Genomic DNA, 15766 nt, shown 5'->3' on the forward strand with positions numbered 1-15766 from the left:
GATCACCATAAAGAGGAAGAAGCAATGTAGCTCACAGAACAAACCCCATCCCTTGTATCATGAGGCTGTTCTTGGAAGGCAACCATTTTTGTAGGTTGTCCCCTAGAGATGCCTCATATCAAAGGCCCTTGTAAAAAGCGTTCCACAGTGCCTGAAACCAAGATGAAATTGCAGTGTTATGGGGACACTTTAGTTCGTACAGTAGCCAAGTATGCCATTAGTTTAAAACAATGGGGGAATGGGGGAGGAGGGAGGAATGTTCTATGATTTATTTATTTGTTTCCAGTAGCAGTGGAAAATTTTTCTCTGAGCAAAAAGGAGGCCTGAAACTGACCCCATCTGCCAATTATGAATCAGCATTAACAACAAGCATAATTCCATAAGAGTTTTCAAGTAAACATACCATGCTCCTCAATGGCATGGAGCAAAGCTAAGTGCAAATAGGACTCAGAACTTCATTACTTGACCTGCACTCGTGAAAGAGCAGACTAGGTTTACAAAATCTATCCAAATTCTACAAGTCTTTGTAGCTTCTTGGGAAAAAATAACCAAGAGTATCATACCAAATCCTTTTTATTTTCCAAGTCAGCAGTAAGTCCAGAAAAATCACGACTTCTACAGGCAACAAAACTCATGAATCATCAAGTGGCACCCTATAAGCTATTCCGGCTTCTGTCCTACCTTTGACTTTTTCCTACTTTTGCTCAGATGGCTCTTGGAAAATTTCCTGCAAGTTTCCAAAGAACCGAAGGCTGGTAGCCTTAAGAGTTGTGCGTCAGCTGAATTCCATAAAATAACAGACCACATAAGCACAGTGTAATTTACAGTTATATGACAGGCAGAGATGATGTTACTTGGGCCGAGTGCTTAAGTATGCAGTCAGAGCCCAGGAATGGAGAGCTGTTAATGCAGGATGTGCATCTGGATTTTAAAATTACACCGGCAATGATTTTCAGAGTTGGAGCTGTAGGTTGCTAAAGACATCACTGCTTGAAAGCCCAATGTCAAAATGACAACCCCCGTGACAGGAGGACCATCCCAAGCTCACTGACTGTTAAGCAGGACAATTATTCCAGGCCACAGTTTAAAATAAAATCCCTAAAGAGTCCATCCTTAATTTTCAAATGCCCAGATGTTCTTGGGTTTATTATCCAAGCCACTCTTTCTCTACAAACCAAATCAGATTATTGGAATCTCTGTATTTCGCTCATCTCCTCAAGGCCAGGTACACTGTTCACTTTCAGAGAACATCTAATAATTGCTCCTCATCTGACCTCTAAAATCTGATTACCCCAGAGCATCAGGAAACTTCCTCCTGCCTGGGGGTTCTTTGTAGCAATCTTCTTAAGCCATTTTGAGCAAAGGAGTCTCAAAATTTCACCATGTGATGGTTGACTTGGCCCCGACAGTTGCATATAACCATCCCCCCTCCTTACACAGAAGCAGCAAGAGGGACAGGCCGGCAGGGGCGGGGGCAGGAGAGGGAGGAAGGAAGAGATGGAGGTTGGAGGTTTTGTCATCAGCATGAACTTAGAGTCACAGTCACCTTTCAAGAGAGCAGTTGTGACTACAGGGACCAGAGCAGAGAGCTCCTTAGAGCGATATCTTCTTTAGCAGAGCTTCCCCACAAGTTATATTTCAGTGTGGCCTATGAGCCTGCCTCTCAAATAGCTTGGCAAAGGGTTTTAAGGTAAGAGTAGTTGCTGGTTGGGGAGGGTTAAGTCAAGAAGGAGGGAGGTGTGTGTATTGGGGGTTGAGTGGGAGGATGAGATTCCTTGGCCTGCAGATAGAAACTGAGCTAGAGGTTCCTTGACAGAGGCAAGTAGAAAGGGTTATGGAGAGGAGGGGGAAGGAAAGCACAGAAGAAGGCTTCCGAGGAAACAAGAGATCTAATGCATCCCCTAATTATCCAACCAGTGATGTTTCTTTACAGATCCAGACTCTCTCCTGGATGATCTAACCAGATCTAGAAAAGCAGGTTTCCTCTGGAGAGGCCTTCCCCCAAAGCAGGCTTTACTACTGTGAAAACTTGAACCAAAACAAAGTTGTGTGATTCATCAGGAGGGAACGCTGTAACAAATAAAGCCAACTTTTTTTTCCCTCCAACACTGCTTAACAGTTAGTCACAAACAAGGGCTGCCTTGGGCAGGCTGACTAAATCAACAGATTCCCTACCCTAACCTGTCTAGACAGTTGTTAATATGCAACCGGTTTGACACCAGTGGGCTGACAACGTGAAAGGAAAGCTATTTCAGAAAATGAAACTCTGGCCACATTTTGGCTTCCTGAGCATGTGAAATAAAAGGAGGACAAGATCAGACCCTTCCTGAGATAGTCTCATTAGGGATGAGGGAAAGGATGCACTGAAGGAACGCCTTGCGCTATGAATGCGTGAACTATGTGTGCACTCAGAGACAAAGTCGAGGGTCTCTGCCGGCATCCTTGGACAGCAATGGATTGTGGCCACACAGACAGCAGAGGCCAGCACCTGGAGGAAAACTCACCGCCTCTAATAAGGGCAGAAGAGCAACTAGTAACAAAGGTACAGTCAGAGGATCGGCTTTGCCTCTCCGCTCCCTATACGCAAACCCAAACCTCACTCGCTAAAGCAGCAACTGTTACATCCCCGCCTCAAGCTGGCAAATCCCGCTTCGGATCCTGGCAGAGGAAATTCAGCCGTTCATTAGCCTTAACAAGCTGCTGTCACTGGGTGAAGTTACATGAACAGCCACACACCAAGCCTCTCGCAGTCCTCCCCAAGGGCAGGCTGGTTTCTTCAAGACGGACTGTGCGAGTTCACACTTCCAATGTGCAAATCCAGACTGTCTTCTTGGACGTTCCATGGTGCACACTGGAGTATTTTTAAAGAATACCCATGCCCCCCCCCGCCCCCCACCCACCATCTTTCCTGCAGAGTGTCCCTTCAGCACTTCCTAATCCTTGCTGAGAAAACGACTGTTTCCGCAGCCCATCTAGCACTTTCCACTGACCAGCACTTTCTTTATTCCACTTCACAAAGCCCAGGGAACTTGTCACCAGACCCACTTTGCCCTCAGTGGGATGCCTAGCCAACTTGGCATCAGTGCCCTTCAGCATCTTAGGAGTTTCTTAACTAGTCCTCTAAGACAAAGTCAGAGGCGTGGAAGCACACACCACCCTTTGTCAGAGGCTGTGCCTTCTAACCAGGGAGGGACAACCCTCCCAAACAAAAAAGAGAAAACAAGGATACATATGGAGGCATTGCACTGGGGAAATCTACAGTGCATGGTCAGCATTAGAGAGATACATCTTCCCATCGTCCTCCTAGATATCCTTGAGTATCTTTTGTCACTGGGCTCCTCTCCCTTCTGCCCACCTTCTCATCTCAAAATCAGTTTCTATCTTTTATTGACACTCGCTCATTACTGGGAAAACACTCCGCTAGGCTCCTACCTCCTGACCCCCATCTATCTGACGGTCGTCACAGCACCAGTTGAAAGAACTGAACCTGACTTAAGGTACCAAGCAGGTAGAGCTCCAGCATGTAGGGACGCAGTATCCTGTCATCCATGGCCCATAAAGCCCCAGACCAGTTTCCCACCCGGTTCCTCCGAACCCCAGAAGTTACGCAGGTCTGTGCTGGGGACAGTGAGCCCGACAACGTGTGCGCAAGGATGTGTGTTGGTGACTGAAACGCAGGCAGCTCAGACCGGCTGCTCAGCTCAGCACACTAAGGGGTTAGAGGGTGGGTGGAGAGGTAAGCGCAGAGGACTGTTTCCGAAAACATTTCAGACAACAAACAGCCAAAAAAGGGGGTAAAAAATAAAACAAACAAACAAAAAAAAATTCAACCCCAAGCCCACACCAACGCAGCCCCTGCGTCTCCGCCGCCACCACACGATTTACACAAGTAATTTAAATCATTCACCTGCTGCCAGGTCTCCTCCAGGGATGGCAAAGCTGAGAAGTAGCCGGTGTCGTGGACAAGTTGTAGCTCCTGGAATATACTATAACTAGCCAACACGTCCATGCTGCTGCTGCCGGGCAAAACGGGAGGAGAAACCCTCCCCCGAACACAGTTGGGTCTGTTTGTTTGTCAGTCTGTCTGGCTCACCCCCCAAGAAGGCAGACATCCAGTGGCCCTTTTGTTTTGTTTTGTTTCAGTCAACTAAAAAGGAAAAAAAAAATCAATGCAGGAGAGAGGAAGAGAGGAGGTGAGAGAGGAGAGAGTGAGTGGGGTGGATGGAGAGAGGCATCCAGCATGTACAAGTGCAGACGGCTGCCAGGAAAAGGGGACTTCTCCACGGGAGTAACAATTCCCTTCCAGGGCTCTAATCACTCCAGCTCGTGGATCAGGAAGGGGGATGCAAACTCACTGACACGAAGCTGCCATCTATTTCTGCAGCGCTGTTCGCTCCTAATGCAATCTTTGCTCTTTATTTTGGGAGGTTGCATTTTTTTTTTTCTCGCGATCGCTTCTCTCCCCCCCCTTCCCTTCCCTCCCCACCCCCCACCCCATCCTTGCTAGTTTGTAGTCTCTTCCCCCCCCCCTCCTTTTCTCCTCCTCCTGCTCTTCCCCCTCCCCAAACTACCCCCCCCTCCGCCCGGCGCTCCGCGCAGCCGTGGGATCTCGGAGGAGGGCGTCCATTAGGCCGCGTGTGACCATGTAAGGTAAACAGGGGGCTCATGAAGTCACTGAGGACCAATGGGGAGCGCGGAGCGGGGTCCGGGGCGGGGCTTGGCTCGGGCGGCGAGCGCCGATTGGCAGACTGCGGATCTCCCTGCTGCCTTACAAGGCGGTGCGAGGCGAGCTATTTTTAGAGGGCTATATAAGGGGGCTGAGGCGGCTGCGCGGCGGCCCGGGAGCGCGAGCGCGAGGGACGGGGAGGGCCGCGGCGACACTCACGCCGGCTCGCGGGACGCCGAGGCGGCCGGGCTGGGGCCACGCGGCGGCCTCCGACCCTCGCTCCGGTGCCTGGCGGAGCCCTGGGCGCCCGGAGCCTGCGCCTCTCGGAGGGGTGGGGTCGCGTGTCGCCGTCCTGGCGGTGACGCGGCCGGTCAGGAGGTGAAAGTCCAGAATGCGGGGTTAGGATGCCTCCTGGAGGAGGAGCGGGGCGGGAGCCCGGCGGAGCCGCCGTCGGGGGTGGGGGAGGAGGCCCTGACACTTCCTACTCTGCCTCCCTCCGGGGCCCGGGGGCGGAGAGCCGCGAGGGAGTGGCGTGCAAAGGAGGGCCTCACTTAATAGAAAACAAACCGAGGGGGGGAAAAAAAAAGCAAAAGGCACCAAAAGCCCCCTCACAAATTGCCCACAACCTGCCCGGACGCTGGAAAAAGCGCCCGAGGAGGAAGTGGCACACAATGGAACCGAACAAAGGGGAACAGCGTCGAGCGAGCAACCTGCGCCCGCCCCCCGCGCGCAGCGCGCAGTCCCCGCCCCGCCCCGCCCCGCCCCGCCCCACCCGCGCCACGGTGCGCGCCGCCGCCGCCCCCCGCCCGCCGGCACTGCGCTGGGACCCCGCGGGGGTTCCGCGCCGGGAGCCAGTCTCCCAGTTAGGGTTGATCGAAAGGGGACGTTTCGCTGGAGTGTGAGTCACAGAGAATGGAAGACGCCCGGGTAGACGCGGAGCGCTCGCAGGAGCCGGCCGCTTGGGGATGGGGGGATGGTGTTCAAACCTGAAGCTCCCCGAAGTGGCTTCGGGAGAAGTGTCTGCCGAGCTGCGGTGGTGACAGGCGGAACCGGATCGGACTCTGGAGCTGGCGGATAGAAATATATAGATGGAGATACTTTTATCTCTTACATGAAAACTTTGCACAACACACTTTTTTTTTTTTTTAAGGGTCGACTAGTTGTTTGACCTTATGTGGTTAGTGTCATTCAGGTTTCCCCCAAAATGCTCTGTGAGCTGAGCTTACATTTTTGGAATGACTGCAGAATTCGGTACTTACTCAGATGAGAAACTTAATTCTGCACGTAAGGAAAGAAACACGTCCACTTTAATCGCCCTTCTCGGCTTTCCCTCCTTCTGAATATGTGGGACTCCATATCATAATATTTACGAAACTCTGCTTTATAGAATTAGCACAATTCGAAATTCAGTACTTGCCAGGGAAAATCAAACAGGAATTACTGGATTTGAGGAAAGTCTAGTTTATTTACTTTGTGATGTCTGGAATTCTGTTGGTCAGATCTACAGCATCTATTGTAGGAAGTTAATCGGCATATTTGCTGGAGTTTATGTGCATGGGATGTGCAAAGATGTTAGCGCATTTAATATGATATATACGCATTTGTGGTGCTAGGGCATAAATGGCATAAAAAGGTTAAACGCCATACATGAATAGGGTGATATCATGCTAGCATACATATGTGTTAGCACCAGTATGAGAAGGCCTCTCTTTGAAAGGCCAGATGGGCCCTTCCCAGAAGTAGAAAACCACTTAGAGCCATCACATCCCAATTAATGCATTAACTTGATCCTTATGGTCACTGGTGCTGCTTGCTAGCCGTGTGACTTTGAGTTTACCGGCTCTAATTACCCATCTCAGAAATCTAGAGGGTGGTATCTGCCTTGCCTGGTTGTTAGGAAGAATCAAAGTAACATTTGTAACTCACCTAGCATTGTATGTGGGGCTTTTGGGTAGATTCTAAATGTTAGCTATCATTATCTCCTGGTTTTAGCTAAATAAACTAAATAATATATCTGAACTAATCAGACCCATGCGGGGACATACCAGAGTCTTAGAGAAAGAGGAGAGGTAGAAGCCCCTTGTCAGTTGTTATAAGTATTACAAATGTAATGTTCCTGTTGTGTGGGGGGATGGGGAAGAGGCCACTGAAAAATGCTGGGGTAGAAAACAAGTTCTTCAGTGAATAGGGGAAGGAAAGGAATTTAGACATAGGGAACTCAAGAGGCAGAAGGCAAGGCAAAAGCAAAGCATGTAATTTGATGTTTGAACTCAAGTGAACTTAATTTCTGTTTTTCGTATTACACCATTACCATTTTTAACATTCTTAACTTTTAAGTTTGAAGATTTTACAGATAATAGTTAGCTAAACACTTCCAGTGTGCCAGGCTGTTTAAAAAGCATAAACGTTTTTTACATGCAATGTCTCATTTCATCCTCAGGACAACGTGAGGTAGATACTTTTTTTTTTTTTATCTCCAGCTTTATGAATGAGAATACCCAGGCTTAGAAATATCAAGTTGGTCAAGGTCACACAGCTAGGAAGCGACTGAGCAGGGATTCAAATCCAGAAGCATCTAACTTTCAAGGCTGTACTTTATGGGGATCTCTGGGTGGGGAAAGCCTTTAAGTGTCTTGTTTCAAGTCAAGATTTGTTTATTAAAATGCTTGGGCATAGAGAAGGGGGGCTTCCTTTGAGGTTTTTTTCTCCATGTAAATATCAGTCATCCAGTAGACAGAAGAACTCAACCAAAATCTTAAAAATTCTGAAGACCTCATTATGACTTTTTTCAAAGCTTTATAGAATATTTTAGAATGCATTCTAAGAGATTTATGCAATGAGGCACTCCTAAAGTCACATTTTTAATATCAGTCATATTTATCTACTTTTATGGCCTTGAGACCCTAGGTTCACATTGTAAAACACATGCAAAGAATCTGAATGTATAAAATAATCAACAAATTAAGATCACAAGGGAACTTTGGCAGTCAAACAAACCAGTAATGAACAGCATGTCTATAAGTACCACATACTGAATGCTTTCTCTGTACCTGGCATATTATACATGTTCTTCTCATCTGGTGTTCACCACAATCTTGTGATGGAGTGGTCATTGCTTGATTTTCACAGATGAACATCTCAAAGTTCAGAGAGGGCACACAATTTGCCCATTACTGTAAGTCTGTTAAGTGACAGAAGAAGATTCAAATAAAGGTCTGAATCCAAGATGACTCCAAAGTCTGTGTCCTCTGCATATGTTATCTTACAAGACACTAATACTACTTTTAATAATATCACCTTCTGGAAGTTATCCCATAGGAAACAGTTAAGAGTAAATAATATTAACCTGTCTCCCCAGCAAAACTAAGAAATGAAACTATTTTATGAACAACACAGTAAAAATGTAGTATGTAAATAAGCACAACCAAGATATCAGACTATTTCTACTAGAAAAGTCTGATTCATTAGTACAGGAAGTCCTTATTAGCATTGTGTGATTAGCATTGGTAAAGCCTCTTTAAAATAATTCTATTTAAAACAGGGACTAAATTTCAGAGAAATTGGTGAAAAGTGGACTTTATTTGAAAATAAAACTCAGTGTTATTAAAATATATTTAACCTATCTTCTATGGAACAAAATTTATGTTGTAAGTACAACTATGTGCTAATTATGGAATGAGTAAACAATAAATCAAGAAGATTATTGCTGGCTTAATTTTTTTCTAACAGATATGAATCACCTTACAACATGCTTTATTTCATATTTGACTTTTAGGCCATAATAAAAAAGAGGGTTGTTTTGTGAAAATGTTTGAGGGCTTCATCCGTTTTCCCAGGGATCTCACTTAATTTTTTGATATTCGCAATATTCTCTTCATTTCTTCGGAAACATCAATATAGTCATCATCCCTGTTGACTTTACCTTCACTTGTTTGTTTTACTCCGTAGAAACTTGTTTGCCAGTTCCTTCACCAACCTCACTTCCATTGATACCATGAAACCTTACACCTTTTGCAAGATTTGCAACTTCACTTCACAATAGAACTGAATATTTGCATTGAGTCATAAATGGTTACCACAATGGGGAGTGAAGGAGGGGAGTCTAATGTTTAAAAGATTTTTGGACAGGGAACTAATTTATAGTTCGCCATATCATTAATAAATATTTTGATCTACTTATGACTTTTGCTTCCCTTTACAATCTCACTACAGTGAAAGAAAGTGTGAACTTAGGGAGCCTGACTGTCAAAGAGGTGGAGGTTAGTAAACAAGACTGAGAGAAACAGTTTGAGTCTGGAAGAAAAAGTATGTGCAAATGTGCCATACAATAAATGATGTACATATGTACATATAACCAGAGAGTTGTTTCATGCTTGAAAAAAAAGATGGCATCTTCTTCAGGCCTTTCATATCTTAGATAAAATATTCCTCAAGGATAGATCTCTCCTTTTGTTTTTATTCTGTACTCACTTTCTGCTCATAATTTGGTTTCCCCACTTGTTCTGCCTGCAGGGAAAGAATGTACTGGCTACAACCAGAGGAGCCTGGTGCTCGTTGTGACAGTTTCAGTTGTTTTGTCAATACAAAGACATTTTAGTTATAATTGTATTTTTTGTGAGTGTAGTTAGCATGGGTCTGGCTCCCTGGATGTGTTCAATATTGAGACTCTGACATGTTGAGGTTTCTGGACATGATGGGCAGAAAGAAAGAGAGAGGGAAGAAGGAAAGAAGGAAAGGAAGGAAGAAGGGAGGGGGAGAAATGGAGAGTGGGAGGAAAATCTTGGTCTTAATGAATTAACCAAAATTTCTTGGCAGGTAGTTTATTGTTGTTACTGTGGCTATTGGCTTTTCAGAATTCTTTAGGTATATTATAGCTTAATTTAAAAAAATTTTAATGGAATATTAAAGCCAACCTTGAATGTTGAATTCTTCATCATATTGGATCACACTAATGGGGTAAAGAGAGGACCTAAGGTGCACTGCTGGTGATGGCATGTTGCTCTGATTCAAGTTGTCTGTTGCTTAGCAAAAATTGACTCACTATAGTGATAAAGGTAAGGAAAGCAGAAATTTCTTTAAAAGTTTATTGTCAGAAATGCTCTGCCCAGAGCTTAGACCTCGACAGTTAATGTCATTATGACCTGTGGTGCATAATTCCTATGGAGAGCAATATCTGTAGTCACTTTTCCAGCTTGAGCCACCAGGACTTAGAAGTGTCAGTATCCTCTAATGAAAGACAAAATCATCATCTAAATTCAATGAGTTATTCAATATATATTATGTAAAACATTCATATTATCCAAAACATTCGGTCATTTAACATGCTGCAGAATGCATACATTGAAAGCAGAGGTATAAGCAAAGACACATTACCAACATTAGTGGTATTATATCTCGGAAGTTTGAAAAAGCATTGGAAATATTTAGTCCAACTTTCACAGACCACTACTTCCTTCTGCAACATTCCTTCCAGGAGATGCCCAGTTGCTCCAAAGATGGGGAAATCCCAGCAGGCACTGGGATAAACCACTATGACTAACCCTAGCTCATTTTCTTCCTCTAAGAATAGCCTCACAAGCTACTCAGGGGGCTCTGGACAAAGATTTAGGGAAAAAGGCCAGTAGAAGATGAGAAAAGATTTTTAAATAATAAAAAGAATTCCTTTGGCTATGTAATGATAGAAATGCCAAGACAGTTGTGAAGCTAGTGAGAAATTAAGTTGCTAATGTTTTCGGGATTAGTAATAACCCTTTGCAGCATGTGAGGCACAGTTTGTACAATTGTGTGATATTTCATCCTGGGTATTTTTTTGTTGTTGAGACATGTTGAATACAACCCAGCATTGCTATTAATATGTTATATATCACTGTCAATATTTTATCAGAGTATTATCATTTTTCTTTTGAACATGCCATTTCCAAAGGTTTAGTACACACTTAATGGGATTTAACAGCAAGTATCTCAGATTTTGTAATAGAAATCAATGGGGGAATAGGATTGATTTGATAGAAAGTCTCTGTGCCGCAAACTTTGCTGACAGTGGCCATTCCTTTAAGTGAGAGATACCTATTCCACAAGTGCCCAATGATGAGTTTTTATGTGTATGATAGATCTGGGTAGTTGGAAAGATTAATAATGTCAGCAGCAGTTTTTTGCTGACTGGTTGCTGATTTGAATTTCCCTGAATTTTCTTTACCAGAAGGATGCTCATTTGAATGGTTAGAACAGTCCGCTGAGTCACAGTGTTTAATATTGGTTACTGCTCTTTCCAGGAGTTAGCAAGGCGAATGCCCTGGCCTTCCACTTAGGTGATCTAAATGGGGGGTTGGGAGGTTTGCTTCAATGTCCACCATAGCTCCACGTCCCTCTGTCAGCTCTCAGCTCTCCCTACTGCTCTGCAATGCTCACAGACCGTCCTAAGCAAATGTGGTCATGTTTTACAGAGAGTCACTTCATCTTGGCCTCTCAAGCAGGCTGGGTCTTTGCTTTGCTTCAGTGGTTGATCATTACTTGAGAAGGTAGGGCAGTCCTACTGATGAAGACCAAAAGGCAGCATAACTCCAAGAGGTTCTCTCCCTCCACCCTGTGTGTCCAAATGTGAAATTCTACCCAGCTCTCTTTGTGCCACACATTAATCTGTCCATGGTCTTTCTGTAATACCGATTCTTGAGTGTTGAGGTTTGTCTGTGTTAAATTGATGCCGAGTGTAAATGTCCTTTCCACATGTTCATGAGCATTGATCTCTTTAGAAATGAGACATTTATTTTCTTTTCTTTTCTTTTAAGATTTTATTTATTTATTTAACAGAGAGAGAGAGAGAGAGATCACAAGTAGGCAGAGAGGCAGGCGGGGCGGGGGGGGGGAAGCAGGCTCCCTGCTTTGCAGAAAGTCCAATTCGGGCTCAATCCCAGGACCCTGAGATCATGACCTGAGTCGAAGGCAGAGGCTTAACCCACTAAGCCACCCAGGTGCCCCGAGAAGAAACATTTCTAGGGAACATTTGTTTGCTCACCCTACAGAGAATCTAATATCTGTTATAGTACACATAAACTTTTTAAAACCCAACTTAAAAGAGATCACACAAAATGTTGTTAATAAAATTTTAAAATAATATTCCTCTTTCTCTAGTACTGTTTGGACACTGTGTTGTTTGTGCTGGCTTCTGTTAAGTTAGCCTAAATAGGAGGAAATGGCTTTACCTCAAATGATGTCAAATGTGGTTAAAAGAAAATAGAAGATCTAAGGCACTTAGCAAAAATGGCTGTAATTAAAATTACCAACATCTGCATAAAGTACATGAGACACACTGTCAAAGAACCCACCTCACAGAGTGATTTGGAGAAATATATATATATATATATATATATATATATATATATATTTAAGATTTTATTTATTCATTTGAGAGAGAGAGAGAGCACACGAGGGGTGGGGAAGGAGCAGAGGGAGAGAAACAAGCAAACTCCATGCTGAGCCCAGAGCCCAACACAGAGCTCAGTCCCATAACTCTGAGACCATGACCTGAGCCAAAACCAAGAGTTGGATGCTCAACCAACTGAACCACTGGGGTGCCCCAGAGATGATATATTTTTTAAAATAAGGTGTGTCCCAGTCTATCAGGAAACAGTGGCTATTACATTTGTTACATTTTAAGAGAGATTGTAATCTTGAATATTAGAACATTTCACAAAGTGGTGTAATAACAGACTTTTCTGGTAACTAGTAACAAGTTCAGCAAAAGGAAAGCTAGAGAACAAGAATTTGTTAAATTTAAGTTTTTTTCACGCAGACCTGGAATAAAGAATGTCCTGATGCTAAATGGCCTTTAAAGATCACTTACACAGAATATAAAGAGATCTATGTTAGCAGACTTGAAAATAAGTATTTGACAACCCTGAATTTCCTCTTTGTTTTGTCTTTACCATAGCAACCTTCTGACCTATAATTTGGTCTTCTGAGTGGACTTACTTATATGATATTGCCTTTTGTAAACTTGTAGTGTCTATTTTTATTTACATACATATTTTATTATTTTTCTATTTTCAGAGAGGAAGTATGAATAAAGACAATAAAACATTGAAATGATAATACAAAAAACCGTTAGCATTAACTAAAAGACAGGAGTCGAGTACTAAAGGGAGAGGGAAGAAGAAAAGTGATAAGGATCCATTACCATTTCAGCTGTGTCTCCTATTAAAACTGTCCTAGCTATGTTGTTACTTATAAATTATTTCCTTGTAAATTTGCCTAATGTGAACCCATACCCCTAGAGCACAGAGTCTCACCTCTATGAAGTTAATTATTTGGTATAAGTTGGCAAAACTGAGCTTCATATTTTTCAATTCTGTTGACTCCACTGAGATGACCAAGTAGTCTTATTTAAAGACATATAATTTCATTTACTCAACAGTTATTGAGCACCTGTTCTGTCAAACACTAGACTGGTGGTTGGTCTATAATGAGGACTGAGATATGATTCTTACCTTTCCAGAACTGACGTGTTAAACAAAGAAAGATACAAATAAAAACTAATATGGATAATATGGCAGACTAGATAATTGGGACAGACTTTCTCTATGTAAAAATAACCAAAATTCTAGGACATAAGCATTGATGAGCTGACAAGATAATAAGGAATAATTGAGCTAAAATCTAAATGAAAGTGAGATTCAACATAGTTTCTGGCATAGAACACTCTTAAACTCAATATTACCAGCCCTGGCTGTATATTAAATAGAGCTTAAAAAATACCAGTGAGTGATGTGGCTTCTAGCAAACTTGTACTAGCTAGTGTTGGTTGAGCACCAATCCCCATCCTCAACTTCTAAAAGCAACTGGGAAATCTAGAAAAAATTTAAAAATTACATGGTGATGGTACTGTAGAAGTAACAATGGAGCATGAACTCACCAAGCCCAGATCCTGAAAAGAAAAGATGCCAAAGAGATAAGCCCCCAAATCAGCATGGTTTTATGCCATTGCAGTAATTGCCTAAGAGAAAGTTGAGCTATGAAGCTGAGCAGAAAATATAGTGAAAAGGAAGGTAAGCAAAGGTTTTACGAAATCCAAAAGTCTGGGGGTATAAGTATTAGAGTTTAGCCAAGAGGTTGAAGAAATGTGAGGGGCAGAAAAAAACTATCCCTTACCAGGAATGAAGTCTGACTTTGAGCTATAACAATACCTGATTGGAGCAAAGTAATCCCCTTTCATCAAGCTGCCTTCAGAAGAAGAAAATAAATCCTCTCTGTAAAAAAATAATCCAGAACTGGAACTCACTCTACAATTTTTTATACTCAACGTCCAATACTCTTTAAAAACATAAAAAGGTAAAAATTCTCCAAACCAAGATTTAAAAAATTTAATAAAAACAGGCCCATAGGAAATCTAAATATTGTTATTATTAGACTTGCCCTTTGAAACAACTGTCATTAACATAAACAAGAAATTGAAAGATAAGAAGGGGGATTTTAGCCTAGAATTGGAGACTATAACAAAAAATGAATTTCTGGAACTAAAAATCACAATTGGAAATAAAAATTTAATGGAAGGGTTTGAGGTGTTTCAACTTAACTGGATCACATTGTGCCCAGGTATTTCTGAATGTGTCTGTGAAGGTGATTCAGGATGAGTTCAGCATTTGAATCAGTGGACCTGGTAAGCAGTTTGCCCGTCCCGTGTGGATTGGGCACTATCCAATCCCTTGAAGGTCTGAGAACAAAAAGATAGAAAAAGAAAGAATTTGGCCTTTTCTGCCTGACTGCTTGAGCTGGGACATTGATCCAGCTTGGAATCTACATCATTGGTTTCCCTGGATCTCGGGCCTTTGGACTTGAACTGAATTACACTACTGGCTTTCCTGGGTCTCCAGCTTGGAGATGGCAAATTGTGGGACTTTTCAGCCTTCATAATTGTGTGAACCAATTCTTTATAATAAATTTCTTCATATAAAGCTCCTATTGATATCTATACATCTAGATACATACCGATGTATGTATCTAGATGTATAGATATATAGATACAAACTATTGGTGCTGTTTCTCTAGAGAGCCCTGACTAATACAGAGTTTAACAATATATTAAACACAGGTGAGATAATTGGAAGTTGGTAAGCAAGAAATATTCAGGTAAAAGGATAGGGATGCAAAAGGTGATGAAAAGGGAAAAAAGTGCAAAAGGTAAATGGGGCAAGGTGAAACATTCTCCCATCTATATCACTGGATTCCATAAAAATGGATAGAAAGACTGGGAGACAAGCAACATGTGAGGGCTTAAAGACTGAGAATTTTCCAATATTGAACAAAAAACATCTAAATCCATGGATATCCATCCCCAAGTTGGATAATACAACTAAACTATTGCTAAGCGATTCATGGGGAAATTTCTATCAAAGAGAAAATCTGAAAAGCATTTACATAAGAGACACTTCATTTTCAAGAGTACAAAGATAAGACTTCATTCTTCACTCGCAACAGAAGCATTGGAAGAAAAGACAATGGAATGGCATATTCAAAGTCCTACAAGAAAATAGCTGCCAATTTAGATTTCTATACCCACTAAAAATGGAAAACATCCTCCAAAAATTGCTGGGGGCAGATCTTCTCTAAAGTAATACTAAGGACAGTTCTTCATCACAAGGATAAGGTACCAGATGAAGATATGATGAATGGTTGTGGGGGAGGGAGGGAGGAATGTAAATGCTTGTTTAAAACAATAGTAATTAGGTCTATGAGGTTTTAAATTACATGAAATTAAAATAGCACAAAAGTAGAGGAGTAAATGAAGTTAAAATAGTCTAATACCCTTGCATCATCCCAGTCATCTCAGGGCATAGAAAAAGTACTAATGTGTATTAGACTTCAACAAATCAAAGAGAAATGCTATAATTTCTAAGGTAACCTAAAAAAAAATTTAAGAATTTTACATAACAAGCTAATAAAAGGGAAGAAATAAAATGATTAATTCAGGAAAGGAGACCAAAAGAAATAAGGTAAGTAGTAAAAATAGAAAAAAAAAGGAAGATGGTATATTTAAATCCCAAAATTTCAGTTATTTCAATCATTGCAAATAGATTAAAATATCCAATTAAAAGACAGTGTCTAACT

At 42.2% G+C, this 15766-nt stretch overlaps 1 protein-coding gene across 3 annotated transcripts in view; it reads right to left on the reverse strand.

The window, feature by feature from the left end:
* The window catches only part of KLF7 (Kruppel like factor 7), a 90271-nt gene extending 85776 nt beyond the window's left edge, over window positions 1–4495 (reverse strand). The window contains exon 1 of one of the 3 annotated variants that reach the window (XM_004764251.3): window positions 3908–4491. In XM_004764251.3, the coding sequence (XP_004764308.1) occupies window positions 3908–4009 (102 nt within the window). In that variant the 5' untranslated portion in view covers window positions 4010–4491. Of the gene's footprint in view, window positions 1–3907 lie in introns of all 3 variants that reach the window. The other 2 variants (XM_004764252.3, XM_013062276.2) reach the window with 2 other exon arrangements.
* Between the last annotated feature and the right edge of the window lie 11271 nt (window positions 4496–15766).

The sequence above is a fragment of the Mustela putorius genome, unplaced genomic scaffold (genome assembly GCF_011764305.1).
Source record: "Mustela putorius furo isolate JIRA1106 unplaced genomic scaffold, ASM1176430v1.1 tig00000275_pilon_pilon_pilon, whole genome shotgun sequence".
NCBI lineage: Eukaryota > Metazoa > Chordata > Mammalia > Carnivora > Mustelidae > Mustela > Mustela putorius.